General features: G+C 48.8%; 1 protein-coding gene across 1 annotated transcript in view; it reads right to left on the bottom strand.

The window, feature by feature from the left end:
- Nucleotides 1-17,547, bottom strand: part of TRAF3 (TNF receptor associated factor 3) — a 116,669-nt gene that overhangs the window by 7,830 nt on the left and 91,292 nt on the right. Inside the window, 5 exon segments of the mRNA XM_036843017.1 lie at nucleotides 2,654-2,764; nucleotides 2,766-2,795; nucleotides 7,350-7,442; nucleotides 9,117-9,191; nucleotides 11,854-11,934. Of these exon segments, the coding sequence (XP_036698912.1) occupies nucleotides 2,654-2,764; nucleotides 2,766-2,795; nucleotides 7,350-7,442; nucleotides 9,117-9,191; nucleotides 11,854-11,934 (390 nt within the window).

The raw sequence follows: 17,547 nt of genomic DNA, 5'->3' as shown, positions 1-17,547 counted from the left end.
GGGAGGAGATGACACAGAGAGGGACAGGTCTGTCACCATCCAGGTGGTCCAATGCACAGGGTGGGGAAGGCTCCCTGGAGGAGGTGGCACTTACAGTGCCATCTGAGGTGCCTGAGGAAAGGAAGAAGGTAGGGAAGGTCCACTCTGCCGCGGAGAGAGTGGCAAAGGCAGCAGCGAGGAACAGCGGCCAGTCACGGCGGCGGTGTCCTGAGTCACGGTACAGCGCTCAGGTAAACTGTCCTCTGGCAGCTGGAAGTTCTAGGGTGAGGACCGAGGGGCAGGTCTGAGCCAGGCTCTGCTGAAACTGGGGGTGCGGGGGGGGGAGGTCGGGAGGGGCGGGAGGGAGAGCCCCACCCAGAGCCGGCACCTCCAGCCCTAGCCTACAGGGCCGCCATCAATGTTCACTCAGAGGCGGATGGTCCAGGCCGCCTCTCAGCGCTGGCAACCATGGTGACGAACATTACCGACCCTGAGATCATCCAGGAGACGTGGTTCCATGTAAACCATCGGGAAACGGTCAGCCGTCCGGAGGGGTTTCCAGCCCGTCAGCCCCTGTTCCTGACCCCCGTCCCTCTCTTGAAATGCAGCCTATTTTCCTCTGTGCCTGCCTTCCAAGGAGGAGGAGAAGAGCGCTGGCGCGGGTCACCGCCGCCTGCAGACATGGCACTGCTCAGCCTTCACCTCCCCGGGCTCCGCAGCTTGGAGCTGGATCTCTCTGACTTAGATCTCAGTGGTTTCTTCAATCGTGGAGGTTTTAAACATGAATCACGCACAGTGGAATGATTAAAGTAAATTCAAACTTTTCATGCTGGAAGTGGGGAATGGAGGAGAGGAACGCATATAAAATCTCCGAGGTGTCGGGCGAGTGCATCCATGACCTCATTATGGACACTCTCGTTTTTTTTGGTTATAAATGAACCCACTACTACATATATACAATGGAATACTACTCAGCCATAAAAATAATGAAATAATGCCATGTGCAGCAACATGGATGCAACTAGAGATTATCATACTAAGTGAAGTCAGAAAGAGAAAGGCAAATACCGTATGATACCACTTATATGTGGAATCTGAAATATGACACAAACGAACATATCTACGAAACAGAAACAGACTCACAGACATAGAGAACAGACTGGTGGTTGCCAAGGGGGAGGGGGTGGGGGAGGGATGGAATGGCAGGTTGGGGTTAGTAGTTGCAAACCATTATATATAGAATGGATAAACAAGGTCCTACAGTATAGCACAGGGAACTATACTCAGTATCCTATGATAAACCATAATGGAAAAGAATACGAAGAAGAACGTGTGTGTGTATAACTGAGTCACTTTGCTGTACAGCAGTAGTTGACACAACACTGTAAATCAACTCTACTTCAATAAAAAAGAACTTTGGCAACCACTATCTTAAAATAAAAATTAAATATAAAAACAAAAACCAACCCACTCCTTACTCATTCTTCCTTCTGCTGTTGATATGCCTTAACAAGTGGTTCTCTAGCATAACGTAATTCCCTCGGCGTTTCCACGCACCCCTGAGCCCTGGCCACTCTGTGCACAGCTGGACCTGCCGACTGGATGGCAGCACAGGCCTCTGTCTGGACACGCTGACCAGCACCTCCGAGGCCTCGGCAAAACGCCACGGACTTCCTGCAGGAGGCTTGTGGTGTTCTACGTGACACTGTACTTTTCTTACTTGATTCAATACTTACGACTTGCATCTTTTCTACTACAATCTAATGGTGAATTGTGTTTTTCCTTGTCTCGGGACAACCACAGAGTTTAACACAAATGAAGTTAATTTAATAAATCCCTATGCAATTCAAGGCACGATAACTAATCCCAACATTAAAACGGGAGGAAAGAAAACCTCAAAGATGCCGTGACTCTGAGCTATTAGAAATATTTTCTCTTCCAGATAATTTAGGGAAACACACTGTAAGTACTAGCACTGAAAGACCATTTCGGCAACATGTGATTCTCCCACGGGTGTGTGTGATACACACCAGAATTACCATCACCAAGGTATGCTCTGAGTAAGCTGATGTGAAGACAGTGTCTAGAAGAATAATCTGTAACAAGCACCTAATGGAAGCCTGTGTTGGTAACAGAAATGAGGAGCCACATTTTAATCAGGCTTATTTATACACCACCTTTTTCGGGAGCAGCAAAGGTTTATGTGTTTATTTTGGAGGTACCTGTGGTTCACTGTGGTGAAATAAGGTGACAGTGTGTACGTGCATCGCTAGAAGATTCAGAACAAAATAGTTTGGCTTCAGTTCACTTTAGGAAGTGAAACTTTACACATAACTACTCATAAACAATATGAAATCTTAAATAATAATAATAATAAAACAGCTAATTTTTAAAAACACAGACTTTGAGTCTTATTTCACCAACAATGAATCAAAGGCACAGAGGAGAGGTGACGGGGCTGGCCCCCAGGAAAAGGTGCGAGGAGCGGTGCTTACAGCCTCCCAGGTCGGCCCGCAAACCCAGGCCACCTTCCCTGAGTTTCACTTAAGCAAGAGAAACAAGTTGCCTTGTTCGACAAAGGTCAGGGCTTTTGCTCAAATATCTCCCTGAGAAAGTCCTGGAGGGGAACACAGATGTGTTCCCTTTTATCCAGCCATCATCTTAAACTTCTTACCTGTAAATGAAGTATTTTGGATTCATTATTTCGAAGCATTTCCTTTTGTCTCTCAATTTCAATTTCAAAGCTACATATCTGGTTGTGCAAACTCTGTATGCTCTTGTTTTTTTTCTACACTTTCATTCTGCAGCAAGGAAACCTGAAAAAGAAAGTCTTCAATTAAGCAAACAAAAAGTGATTTTAATATCAACTTATAGCAATTATAATAATGGTAATTAAATGTTTACAATATAGGCCTTCTATCAGCTCACTGAAGGAGTTCCAGGAAAAAAAAATCCGTTCACACAGGAAATGGGGGTCCTGGTAGTTTAACAGGGATCCTACAACTGCATTTCTCAGAATCTCTCCCAGGAATCAAATAAGATGAGGCAAAGTGCAGCAATGACTGAATTTCAGAATGGATGCTTTTTAAAGTTTTTGCTAAAAACGAATAAATCTTTTACCAGAGTGGCTTTCCAACTTTGACAAGGAAACATAGTAGGAAACACATCCTTACACCTCACCCCTTCTGCACAGACACCTGTGTATGTGTGCATATCCCTAAAAACAGGGACCTCAAAACCAAATCTGCCCTGATCACACTGTGCCCGGATATTTTCTGTTTTACTCTATTCTACTTTTGAAAATGCTAGTTGCAACCCACTAAATTACTTCACGTCCACCAGTGGGCCATACACGCCCTTTGAAAAGCTCTCTCAACACAATGAGGGAGCACGACAGGAACAGTCTCACATGCGCTGCAGTGAGTCCTGGGGCCAGCCTCCCAGCCCCCCCCCCGCCCCCCCCCCCCCCCCCCCCCAGAGGAGCTGCCGACTGGGGGTGCCAGGAAGGGTCTGCTGGGGGGGGCGCCATTCCCAGCAGGGAACCCACCTTTGAGTTTTTCAAAGTTCCTTTCTGAAAAATAATTGGCTCCCAAGAACCAATTTACACTGGTCTTACAAGCCCCCAGGGTGAGGAGTTCAAGGGCGATCCTACGAGGCTTCTTTCCCACAGTGTCTCTACGAGGGGCACTTTGGTCCCTGCAAAGGTTCCCTCCGCCAACAGCTGTGTGTGTCCACGCGCGGATGCGGCCGCCACCCTGGAAGACGCGGAGCTCCGAGACGGATTGGAACAGCTCTCCTCGCAGGCGCCTCTCTAACACCTCCAGCACCTGAGGACGGTCTGGCCGTGGGGACGGCCCACGGGCATCTCAGGACACATCTGGGTTCCTGACCTTGTCCCTCTGGAGAACAACCAGCCTAAAGTGAGGTGTCCTTACATTACTCAGCCTGCTTGGCAGGCAGCACCTTTGGGTGCTGTCTCAGTCTATTTTATTTATAACAAATGTATTTATGAAGGAACACAGAACTTGCAAGATATACTTCACTCTCCTAGGATTTCACTCAGCACAAACAGACTTTCCTTCCTAAAATATGATGTCTCACAGGTCCACGACCTCCTCCACGTGATCAGCCTGCAGCATCCAGACTGGGGCATGGGTAGCACGCAGTGGTGTTTTTGCTTTTTCTGAAATTACAGTTCACTCGCTCCCATCTGTCAAAGATGGACACAATTCCCAGGCTCCTTATTCTCACACCCAAAAAAAGAGATATGATGCACACAGGCCAATCCTTTTGATAAAAATCTCAGTAACATCTCCAAAACCAATGGCAATTTTTTCTGCAGCAAATCAAGCTACCTGAGGATGACAGAAATATCTCACACTGATGATCACACATCATGCCGCATCAAACCCTTAATTTCTTAATTTAGGGACTGCCCTTAAACTGATTTTTATTTATTTACATATTTTAATCAAGGATCCTAGCCCCTGGGTGCCTGCAGACCCCTGCTTTCACCAGTCTACCAGGTACAGGAAAGTCTACCTGGCAGGTGTGTTTCCAAGAAGCACAGTGTGACATCCACACAGCAGATGAAAACAGGGGCCCCTCATCCTTCCCGAGACCCTCCTCGCCAGGAACATCCTTTACCCCAGCCTGTTTTGGTGGGCACTCCACACTTCCCTTTGATTTAAGCTTTCCTAAAACATAAGACGGGTGTTTTTAAGCCTGGATTTTACAAAACAGTTTTTCTTTAGTTTGACTGTGAATATAATAATCAGTCTTTCCGAATCAACTCAGACGTTCTATTTTCTATTATAGATGAACAAGATAACTCAGGAGATTGCAACTGAATAATTCTATGATGAGAAATAAATTCCCATTTTGAGAAAATACAAGTATCTCCGTTCATTGTCCGGATTTTGCTCTTGGGCCCAGTGACGAGAAGCCAGCTTCTCATGGACACAAGCACGGATGCGCAGGGCGGAGGCCCGGCTGACCTGAGCAGGGGGCACGGAGGCAGGCAGCGGCTCAGCCTCCAGCAAAACCAAGAGGACAGACGGTTCAAACGTATCAGCAGCAACTCGGCTCCCTCTCGGCCGGTGTGCAGAGGGGGAAGCTCTGGGGAGGGGTGCTGGCTGTGCGGCTGTGTCCCGGGGCTTCCAACAATGCAAAACAGATGCTCTGAGGGGGACAAGTGTGAAGGTGGCAGGGCAGGAGGACGCAAGTGACAGGATGACCCCTGCGCGCCCCATGGCGATGGCCCCGAGGACGACCGTCCTGAGGGGTGAGCACACCGCAGCCCAGCCCCGCTCAATGGTTACGTAACCAGCACAGCTGGAATAACCAATTCACTTTACATGAAAGGAAGAACCTTTTAGATAAATGAGAAGCCGTTACCTGTGAGAGACCAAAAGCCCTGAGATCTATGCCTACAATTAAAAAAGGCAGAAACAATGCATTCTTCAAAAAGAGGGGAAAAAAAGATTCACAGGTAAACCGTCACTGAACTCAGGGCAAATATGTGCTCCCGGGAAAGTCATAAATGATTCACGTAACGGATTTTATGCCACTGATAAGCGGAAGGCCCCTCCTGCCCGCCGTGCGCACAGCACGCAAGCCCTTTCACTGCTTCTCACCTCCAGCTTAAGCATTTATATTAAAAGAACTACTTTATGTTAGATTTAATAAACATCTTTTGATTTAAAACTTTAGACTCTTTTAAGTACATTTACATTTTAAATTGCTTGGATTTAATACTCAAAACAAGATATTCAAATCTTTACAAACCTTTAGAAAGCAAACATCAACTCCCCGGCTGCTGTAAATCATCCTAGCGCCCTCCCACCGCAAGTTCTCAACACATGTTTGTTGAATATCAAATTAATTTCTTATTTGTGTACATAAGCCACAAGCCACAGTGGGAGATCCTATAACCTCCTTCTCTATCAAGTCTTGGAGGTTTTCATCTTTTCCTCAGGTAAGAAGGCCCGGCGAGCTGAGCACCACGGGACGAACTCCCCAGGAAGGAGTGCTACGTGGGCGGGGCCTGCTGAGGAGTCCAGACCCTACAGCTGGGGCCCCTCGAGGAGACACCCAGGAGAGCAGGTGTGTCCGGGAAGGGGCTGCGTGGTCCCCCAACCCCCATGGTCAACAGTCACACTCGCGATGTGGAATTGTCCTCTCCTCGTCTCCGAGAAGACAGAGGATGGTAAAGCAGGTAACACTGGTGACCTTCCAGATCGGGGGTTGGCAGGCTTTTTCTGTAAGAGCCAGAGAACAGTTTTTGGGGCTGTGCGGGCTGTACAGTTTCTATCTCTGCTCATCCACGCTGCCATCCTGGTGCAATGCAGCCGTGGATAATACGGAGATGAGTGTGCGTGGCCGTGTTCCAATAAAGCTTTATTTACAAAAAGATGGGGCGGGGGGCGGACGGGGGTTGGAAGTGAGAATCCCTGTCCTAGATCAACTCTGAGAGAAGCACAATGTGATTTTTTTTTTAAAAAAAAGCACTTCATACCTGCTTGGCAATTAAAAAACAAAGAGCAAGGACTTCCCTGGTGGCGCAGTGGTTAAGAGTCTGCCTGCCAATGCAGGGAACACGGGTTTGAGCCCTGGTCCGGGAAGGTCCCACATGCCGCAGAGCAGCTAAGCCCGTGCGCCACAACTACTGAGCCTGTGCTCTAGAGACCACGAGCCACAACTACTGAGACCGCATGCCACAACTACTGAAGCCCGTGCACTTAGAGCCCATGCTCCCCAACAAGAGAAACCACCACAATGAGAAGCCCACGCACAGCAATGAAGACCCTATGCAGGGCTTCCCTGGTGGCGCAGTGGTTGAGAATCTGCCTGCCAATGCAGGGGACATAGGTTCAAGCCCTGGTTTGGGAAGATCCCACATGCCGCGGAGCAACTGGACCCGTGCGCCACAACTACTGAGCCTGCACGTCTGGAGCCTGTGCTCCGCAACAAGAGAGGCCACGATAGTGAGAGGCCCGCGCACTGCGATGAAGAGTGGTCCCCACTTGCCGCAACCAGAGAAAGCCCTCGCACAGAAACAAAGACCCAACAGAGCCAAAAATAAATAAATAAATAAATAAAATTAAAAAAAAAAAAAAGACCCTATGCAGCCAAAAATAAAAATAAATAATAATTTATAAACAAACAAAAAAAACTGAAGAGCAAGCTAACAAAACTACACGCCTTCATTTACAAACTCAGGATCACTTGAAGAGAATTTACTTTTTTGACACTCTTGATGCTGTTTCTTTTATGCAAAATCCATTACTAACTATAAACAAGGTTTTCTTCTTTAAATAACTTGAAGAAAGTATTAAAAACCAACAAAAGCAGGAGGCGGTGCGTCGTACCTTTTTCTCTAGAGAGTTGCTCCATTCTTTGAGTAAGTTGACATGCTGCACCGCGGAGCTGGCCTCATGGGCCTTAATCTGCTGGTTTGTCCCCTGCGAGAATAAAGAGGCAACGCGTTACCCAACCTCACTCCGTCGGAGTCAGAGAGACTCACAGCTGACCTCAATCCAGCACTACACGGGGCGGGGGGGGGGGCAGTGACTTATTCATGGACGGTTCACAGGGGATGCCCAGCCTCAGAAGGTGTGCGCTCAGTGGCCCCTGATCTACTGTGCACAGGTGAGGAGGCTGCTTCGAGAAGAACGGAGCAGCTCAAAGACGAGACACCGCGGATTCTACGACAACTACCTCGAGGCCGTGAGCTGCACTCCTCCAGCTTCTTACCAAGGGCCTTCTTACCTACGTTTCATGCTGGTAACATCAAGAAACTAAATTTTAGATATATCATTTTTGTTCCCTAAAAATTTTTTTGCATTAAAATATAAATGGAAAACGTTTAGACACCTGCAAGTCATAGCTAGATGCTGCTATAATAACCTAGTGAATATGTAATCAAAGTAGGATTCTAAATGATTTATTAAAGTATTAACTTACCAGTGAAATACACTGTATTACTGTTCCTAACTATCCTATGTATACTTAGAAAGTTACATACAGAACATAAACAATCTACAGAGTACATAAGATGTAGACCATCTTAGAGTCAGTAATAAGCATGGGAAACAGTACTTCATATATTTAACAAAATAATTGGTATAAGAATATAATTTGTTTTGATACTGGAATATTTAAAAGCCACAGAAAGCATTTTAATGATCTCCAAAACATATACTCTGTACATAGAATATTCATATATATATGTTGATATAAGTATTGCTATATATAAACATATATATATATACATACACAGAATGAATGATATATATGTACATACGACATAACAGTGGTGAGGGCTCAGTCTCATAAGAGACTGAAGCAAAGGGAAAGCTATAGTCATTCTTACTCTCAGGCTTCTTACTTTCTAAGAAAATACTGAGATGCCAATATCTCTGTATTGATTTCACAATAATGTATTGATAATACATAAAAATCAAATACAAAATACTTTAATTGGAGTATATACTGCCCTTTGATAGTTTTAAGATCAAGATATATACATTTGAATGAAAACTAGTTCAAATTCACTAGCCATCTCAGATGTGTTAAAAAAACAAAACCAAAAAAAAAAAAACCAGGAACAGCTTTCTCACGGCCCAGGTGTGGCAGTGGCGGAGATCTCCTCTCTACATGGCCGTCCGGGCACGTACATGTGGCATGTACATGTGGCATGTGCACGGAATGCACTCTGGACACACGCACGTGCAATCCTCACAACCGTGCACTGATACACACACTGCCGAAACCATGTCCAGTTTGCCAGTGCCTTACATTCAAGTAACAGCTCAAATTCCGTAAGAATCTACCTAGAAACCCCGCCGAATGTCAGTCCTGTCTGTCCCATTCACTAACTGGTTTTGAATGTAATCGTTCTCCTAGTGCATTAACTCCCCCTCAGCACAGGTGTCTACCTCAAGTCTCACGACACCCCCGGCCTGGAAAGCGAGCACTCACATCTGCTGCACGTGGCTTTCGTCACCCGTGCGGCAGGTGACTCAGTTCCATGGCAAAACTGAAAGCCCAGAGCCTGCATGTTAAGATGTTAATAGAATAACTTTCTCTCATGGTGGAATGTCAGTGACTGGGAAGGACAAATGTCGGATACTGACCTGAAAAACGCAGCCATAGCGCTTAAAACTACAGGTGCTGGGGGCATTGACACACTCTGACAAGTGTGCACTCAACTGCAACGGGAAAGAGACGTGAGTTGTGGCACGAACGTTTGCATGAAAATGTTCAAACATATCAAGGGCACAGATAGCATCTGGGTTGTACTATTACGAATGGTGTTTATCAGCTACAGGTGTGTATATAGCATCTGCTTCCTAGACTTATATGCAGTAAATATACAGTATCATCACGTGTATACACATATATACACCAATATACAGAAATACATTTACTATAACATTTCTTAAACTTGTAGTTTCTTTAGAACAAGTTGTTTTGCGACATGCTGTCTGCAGTGCCAGAATTTTAAAAAGAAAGGAAAAAAAACATAAACTGAAATGCACATTTAAAGACTATAAACAAAAATTGCATGAAACACAAAAAATAGAAAGCATTCAGGATGCAACTGGGTCACACACCTAATATACAGTACACAAAAATAAATATCTTTCCAAAGCAAGCGTACACAATGTACCATTACTCTCAGTACTTCTGAAAAGACTTTCTTCCCTCTGTAATGGCCAGAAATTCAAGTAGCTTTTCAAAGACCTCTAAGGTCATTCTAACAACATGAATCTTACGATGGTCACCTCCAGTTCATGGAGGACAATTAGGAGGGATTGGGAGAGGATAACTCCCCTTGCAAGGAAAAACCCCTGTGTTCAGCTTAAATGTCAGCAAATCATCAAATAAAAACCACCTACGGTGCTCCCTCAAGAGGAAAGGGAATTGAAATGTCTACATTTTAAAGGCACAGTGTTTTGTGTTAGGCTAATACAATTTAAGGATAATTTCTTTCTTTACTGAAGATAGTCTCATCAGGAAACTCTAGGGATAGATCTTCTTTATAGAAAGCAGTCAGATCCTGAATGGGGAGAGCGGTCAGTGAGCGTGGTGCACAGCGGCCCCGGGAACGTGTTTCCCCGCGAGCCAGTGCACACGCACTCCCGGAGGCTCGCGGGATGTGTCACTCTGGTGGGTGCAGGCGGCTTCTCCACCTTCTCTTGTCCTCCAGGGCAAAGACATTCCTCTCCCTTCAGGTCAGTACTGAGGACAAGAGGAGGCGGCTCACAGGACGGCCGTCCCGCCTGCCGCGACAGTTAAAGAGGACAGCCTGAGGGACCCACCTGACCACAGCCAAGGCCAACCCTGCGGAAGGTCTGAGCCAGGGCGGGGTCGTGGTGGCCGCAGAGGCTCTGGCCTGCAACTGGAGGAAAGCACCCAAAGGGCACATTGCAGGTGACAGGCGTAGAAACCCAAAAGGACACCGTGTGCATAGTAACATTAGTTTGAAAATTTTAAAACGTATTCTTTCAGTGCCATCAATACAATCGTGAATCTAACCAGCTAACACGCCTAATGTTAAAATCAGGATCATATCGAGTTTGACGTTATTTTCAGTGCACTAACTGAAAGGGCTGTACTTTTTTCTAAATTGGCTTTATCATCATTAATCTCAGAGCCCTACAGAATTTACCGGAGCTTGGGGATAAAAGCAAGAATCATCTGTAAACCAATAGCACCTTTCACCAGAAACCCAAGATAAACGCAGGTTTAAAGATTTTTAAAAATAAAAATAACTTAGAGGCAAAATGGAGGCAACTTTTGCCCCGAATAGAGACAGCCTGAGTGAATAAAACTTCAGGAAGGCGTGTAATACCCAGGAAGTTATTCCAACTGTACAGACTCTTCATACATTCACTCTAACAGAGGGACTTTCCAGTTGTGGAAATAATCTACGTGCGCTTCCCTGCCGCTCCCAGAGGCACGTTCAGGGGCCCAGAGACCACCGTCGCCAGTCCAGACCCTGCCCTTGTCCAGCAGAGTCATCGTCTGGGGAGGGTGCACCTCGGTGAGAGTGGCCTTCGGCCACGCGGGTCCTCTCGCTGTCGCGGGCGTGAGAGACTGAGCTCCCCCCACCCCGTATCCAGGTGTACAATTCCAGGCTGTTGGGAAGGCTGAGGCGAGCAGGGTCCTCAGATCAGAGAACCCAGGACCGAGGGAACCGAGCGTGGGGACCGGGGGAGGCATGCACCCACCGAGCCCATAGGAGCCCCAGACGGTTCCCAGAACGCCAACCAGAGGGGGTCCAGGCCAGGATCAGATGCGAAAACATTATGAATCTTTGGAATTGTTCCTTCTGGATATATCCTGATCAAAATGAGGTTACTGCAAAATCTACCTGCCTTAAAGCAAGTGTGCCCGAGGGCAGCGTGATGGGCACAGCCTCTGGGGGAGGCTGTCCAGGTGCCTTCCCAGTGGCCCCTGAAATGTGGGCACCACCCCTGCACCCACTTGCCCCGTGGCACAGGCCCTGCACAGCATGTGTGGCCTAAGTGGGTCAGGAGTATCTCTAAGTTAACTGATCTCCTTGAGATAATCTTAGAGTAATTCCTAGTTTACAGATTTAAACCTAAAAAGTGTCACCTTTGCTTGCATTGTAAATATTCCCATTTTCTCAATTCTTAATATTTTGCTCTGAATTTACCACTTTGTAGCTTTTAATTGTTTGTTTCTGAAATATCTGACTTCCAGAAACAGCACGAGGGTTTTCATTGTTTTTCTACTGTAAGTATCACTATCGCAATCTGTGAAAACCTCTGACCTCAGCTTTACGGGAAGAGCGGGGTCCTGAAGGATCCCCAACTCCTGCACAGGCCCAGCCACGCCCCTTACCTCGCTCCTCAGAAGGGTCTGGACACTGCACTTATGAGGGCAGGACACCACCACGCAGGGACACTCGGTGTCTTCGTGTTTCTGAAGGAGAAAGAGAGAGTGTTACCAACTCTGAAACACATAACCCACCTTCCCTCAGATCCCACCAGTGTTCCCAGCGTCCCCACGAGGACCCAAGGGAAGCGCTCTGCTCATGGTCACGTCCTTGAGTCACAAGACTCACATCACACTTGGATGGGTCGCTATGTTACAAAAGTTTGAGTGCTGAAAAGAAGGCATCTCACAAGAGCTGCTCAGATCTGACTGGTCGGGGCCACCCATGGGCGCACAGCCCACCGGGGGGGCGTCCTCACGGCGGCTTCCCTCTAGCTGTGCCCCCTCTGCCGATGTTGCCCTGACACCTGCGCCCAGGTAGGCTGGGCCTCGGCCTCCCTCACACAGCAGGTGGATGGCGGGGCCCAGCCTCTGCTGGTTGCAGAGAAGGACAGTTCTCCTCTGGCTTCTCAGTTTGGGGTCTGGAAATGATACTTCTCAAGAGCCTGAAAACAACGTGATCTACTGGGTATTTAAATTACTGTCCTGAGATCTGATCTTTCTGTAGCGCGTGGTAAGTGTGGATAAATTTTGGTGTAGCCCTTCTCTGGATGGCACAGATTTCAACACAGAGCCTGGATGACGGTGACTGTTCAACTCGGTGCCCCGGGCACCTGCCGGGCACCTATCCGGTACACATGTCCACAAGTGAAGCGTAGGCAAGAGCTCCCACGAGGAGAGCAAACCCAAGGCTCTGGAGAGCACCTCCAGACACGTGACAAAGGGCCGCTGGAGGGAGACCGACGCAGGCAGAGCCAGACCTGCCACGTAACACAACCGTGGGAGGCCAGGCTCCCGGAGGTGGCATCCCTCGGCAAGAAGAGAATGTGGCGGGTTTTCCTCTGAGGCCCCGGGACACTCCCAGTTCTCCTGGCTGGGCCTCCAGTTAGGCCACTGTTGAGGTGTATCTGGGGCAGCGCTGGCTGCGAGGCCGTCTGACCCGGCAGGTGCGCAGGTCAAGGACACGGCACCCGCGAGGACACTCCTCTCCTCCGGGGAGGCCTGGAGCCAGATGCAACACCATCTGAAGTCCCTCGTCTGGACCAGCGCCCTGGGGGTGCACAGCGCGGAGAGGACACCTGGACGCGGCCGCTCTGCTCCGGGGCCTGGTCCCCAGAGGCCTGCGGGGCCCACGGCGGGCGAGCCCACGGCTGCCCCGAGCTCAGCAGAAGTCACCTGACTGGACTGAGCCTGACCAGCACCTCCCGAGAGGGGACCCCCGACGGGTGCCTGGCCGCGCTCAGAATCCCTAAGAGCTCCCAGGTGCCGTCACGCCTTTCCAGGGGAAACCTCGGCCAAACAGCTCCACTCTGCCTCACCTGTAAGAGGGGGGGTGACCAGCCCTCCCTCAGAGGGCATCTGTGAGGACAGAATCCGTCACCGGGCCTGGAGAGCTAACGTGGCCAACACTCCACGGACGCCACGCCTCCCTCCTGAGCCTGCCCTCGACCCCGCCTTCATTCACCAGGCCAGGCCTGCACTGGGTGTCGGGGGCAGCCTGACCAGGACAAACAGGTAATCACCACTGCGGCAGGGGGGCTGGGAGCGAGCAGCGGGTGGGGGGGGGCCCGGGAGGGCGCTCTGAGCAAGAACCAGGGGCGGGGGCAGTGTGCCGGGGAGGGCAGAGCAGGGGGTAGCAGGAGGTGAGGCTGGGGACCCGCAGGCCAGACCCATCAATGGCTTTGTGTATCTTCGCAGATCTGTGCAAGGATGTCCAAATGATGAATTTCTAGAAATGGGCTTCTTCGGGTATCAAAGGGTAGAGCATTTAAAATGGGATTTGGAAGGGTACTGCCAGACGACCCTCCAGTCAGCCTACACAAGCCCCCCCTCAGTGCAGTGAGAACGCGCGGCTCCAGTCGAATTCCATCAGACTTTCCCACCTCTGACAGTGACAGGTGAAAAACAACGAGTGTGATTTGCAATTCTTTAATGATGTGTAGTTATTAGTATGTTTTTTACGTTAACCATTTATATTTCCCGTGAAATGCCTTTCATAGCTTTTGTCCATTGCAGCGGGTTGAACAGTGACCCCCGAAGTTCATGTCCCCCCAGAACCTCAGAAAGTGACCGTTTGGAAAGAGGGTCTCTGCAGATGTAACGAGATAAGAGGCCACCCTGGATCAGGCTGGGCCCTGAACCTCGTGACAGTGTCCATGTAAGAGGAGAGGACGTACAGCAGGAAGACTGCCACGGGGACGTGCAGGCAGAGGTGGGAACGGTGCAGCCGCAAGTCTGGGAGCCCAAGGACCGCAGCCACCAGGAGCCGGGGAGGGCGAGGGAGGGGTCTCCTCTAGAGCCCCCAGAGGGGCACGGCCCTGAGGGAACCTTGGAGCCAGACTTCTGCCTCTAGGACTGTGAGGGAACAAACTTCTGTGGTTTCAGGCCACCAACTTTGTGGTACTTTGCTATGACAGCCAAAGGAAGATAATACAACCGTTTTCCAAAAAAAAAAAACCTGTTAATCTGTCGATATGTAAGAACTCTTCGCATATTAATGAAATTTGTCCTGCCTGTCAAAGCAAATGTGACTTTGATACACACACAGAACGGATGTCACGCGTGTGTGGCCATAAAGCCTAAGTGCATAGTGAACACCCACAAGGGACAAGGATGTAACCGACGCCCATCACCCACACACTCCTCTTTTGCCTCGCCCCCGCTTTCTCCAACTAAAACCACAAGGCTGAATCTGCGCTTCTACTTCCTTTGCTTAAAAAAAGTCTCATTACACATGTATGTGTAACAGGTAAGATACTGTTTCGTCTTGACTGCTTCTGAATTGTTAACATGGAATTCCGCCCTTCGACTCTCCTGCGACCTGGCTCAACATCTCGCTTCTCGGGCGAATCCGCGAGTCGCGTAAGTGGACTCGTGGATTCCACTGTCACTGCTGTCATACAACCTCCCCTCCTGTGCACACTGTCCAAGGGGTCCGCTACAAGTGATGTGTCCATTCTCCAACAGATGGACGTGTGGGTCGTTCCCAGATCTCTGCTCCTCTGGTTAGGCTTGACATACTCTCTGCAGTGCATGTGTGACAGTTTCTCTTAAACATCTAAGAGAGGGATTGCTAGTTGAGAACATGAGTTTTCAACCTAATAAAATATTGCCACGTGTTTTCCAAAGTGGCTGTACCTGTACGTTACAGTACACAGTTGGCCCTTGAACCTGGGTATGAACTGCGTGAGCCCACTTACACGTGGATTTTTTTCACTAGGTGTGTGTGCACTGCGGCACTACCCGACCCACGGTCGGCGGACGCTGTGGATGCGGGACCTCGGCTAGGAGGGCTGACTGTAAAGTTATACTCGTGTTCGAGACTGCTCGGAGAGTCTGCGCCCAACCCCTGTGTCATCCAAGGACCAACTGTATACACGTTCCCCTAAAACGAGATCTTTACAATTCTTGACTTTTCACAAATTAACAGAACTGTTTAAAAAGAATGATATTCGATAATTTCTGGGCTAAATGGAAAAGAAGAGATTTTTTTTCTGACACTTTAAATTATGCTAATAGATTAAAAAAAAAACTTGAAATTAGCTGCCGATACCATGGCTTAAAGATAGAAAAGAAATGCTCACATGAACTGCAATGGTCCAGAGCGTCAGTGCATTTTTTGATTTTTTTGATGGGGACCATTTTTAAATCTGTGTTGAATTTTGTCACAGCACTGCCTCTGTCTTCTGCTCTGGCCCCTTGGCTGCGAGGCCTGCGGGATCCTAGCTCCCCGACCAAGGACTGAACCGCACCTCCAGCGCTGGAAGGCGAAGTCCCTGGAGTCTCGGCGCTTTATCAACCTATATTTTACCAACACTTGATATATCTGTCACACCACAAAACGCAGGACATGGAGGAAAGTCAGGAGGACCTGGGGCTTAAGACCTAAGTTAAGCAACGGCTCTTTTTAAAAATAATCTTAAGGCCTGAGAGGATGAGACTGTGAGGGCTGAAAGAACAAGACCTGGGAGCCAAGTCCCACCACCGCTGATGGGGCGGGGGCCTGGGGGAGTCTCGGCCCCTTCCAGGTGTGTGAGCAAGGGCGGGTGGGCGTGGCCGCCTGCCGGCGCCAAGGGCCCCAGGAGCCGGCGGCCGGAGCACCAGCAGCGGGCCCACGCAGGGCGCCTCTCACGGTTATCACAGGTGGACCGAAGGTAACATCTGCCCCAAGACACGCTTCAGTGTCAACACCGACAAAACAGTTTAAAAAGTTTTCATCACAAAAGCGTAGTAAGATTTAATGAATCTTTATTTGCACAACTCAGGTCCCAAACTGGCAATTACCACTTGGTGCCTCTGCACCTGCTGTGACTCTCTCTCCTGTTTGCAGTCAACAGATTGAAGACCCAGATCAGAGCAAATGCCACCTCCTCTCCGAAGCCCTCCTGGACTCTATCAGGCCATGTTAACTGTCTCTTCCCATACTACCATGTACATAATTGTATATCTGACTGTCTCCCCTACCAGACCGTGAAACGAAGGGGAGAGACTGCAATCTACTCTCTTGTGTGTCCTGAGCAACTAGCTCAGGGTCTGGCGCCCAAGAGCAGTCAACAAACGTTTCATGACTCCATGTGCGATGCTGTTATTCCAAAACCAACCTCTTTAAGCCTCGGCTGGAGCCCTGAGCTGGTTACTCATAGGCTGTTTAACTGACATGCTCTACAATTCTTTCTCAGATGAAAATTAATTCCTGGATTCTATTCTGCAAATAAAGGTAACTGATTTTGGGCAAGAAGCAAATTGTAACTTTGATAGCAACATAGTAACATGTGTATGGCCGGGAGTATTGCTCATTAGGTACCCATCTGATTCACTTGAATTTAATTACTGAAGAAATTAGAAATACTACTGCTATTTTTCAAAGGGGAGGGCACAGTTGTTAAAGGTTATTAATAACTGGAAACGATAACAGAATCATACAGGAAACATTTCACGATGCAAGAGTCCCAAGCATAGGAAAGTTATACAAAGTAAGGTAAAACGGAGATTGTAGAATACATCTCATTTCATACAGAAAAACAAAGAAAACTGTTCCTAAATTTTGGTCAGGAAGTACTCCCGAATATCTGCCAGGAATTCGACTGTGGCCCTCACGCCGGGCTGCTCTTCCACGGTCCCCTCCCATCTGGTGACCCACCAGTCGCCATCCTGCCTCGGCCAGCAGCCAATTCCCAGCCCCTCCAAGCTCAGCCTCTCAGCAGCACCCGCGCCACACACCCTGCAGCTCTGCCTGCCTCTGGGACGTCACTCTCCTGACCCTTCCACACAGGCCACGCCCTTGCTGGACGACCTCCCCCTCTTAGTAAGCTGTAAGCATCCTGTGCCCCAGGCCTCTGTCCTCCGACTCTGGCCCTTCTCTCTACTCGCTCCAGTCCCAGGGCTGCAAGTACCACCTATTTACACATACCTACGGCCCAGACCACTCCCTATCCCCGCCCCAAGCCTCCTCTCTTCCCCTGAGCCCCACTTCGGTAGGACACTCCGGGTGGTCCAGCTGCTCTAGTTACAAAGGCTGGGCGTCCTCCAAACTCATACCCCACACTCAAGCCATCGGCTAATCCCACTGGCTCTGCGTTAACTACGACCGCACCTGTCCCT

The sequence above is a fragment of the Balaenoptera musculus genome, chromosome 2 (assembly GCF_009873245.2).
Source record: "Balaenoptera musculus isolate JJ_BM4_2016_0621 chromosome 2, mBalMus1.pri.v3, whole genome shotgun sequence".
NCBI classification, from domain to species: Eukaryota; Metazoa; Chordata; class Mammalia; order Artiodactyla; family Balaenopteridae; genus Balaenoptera; species Balaenoptera musculus.
Note: the sequence above shows the minus strand (reverse complement) of the source record. Positions and strands in the feature narration are given on the sequence as shown.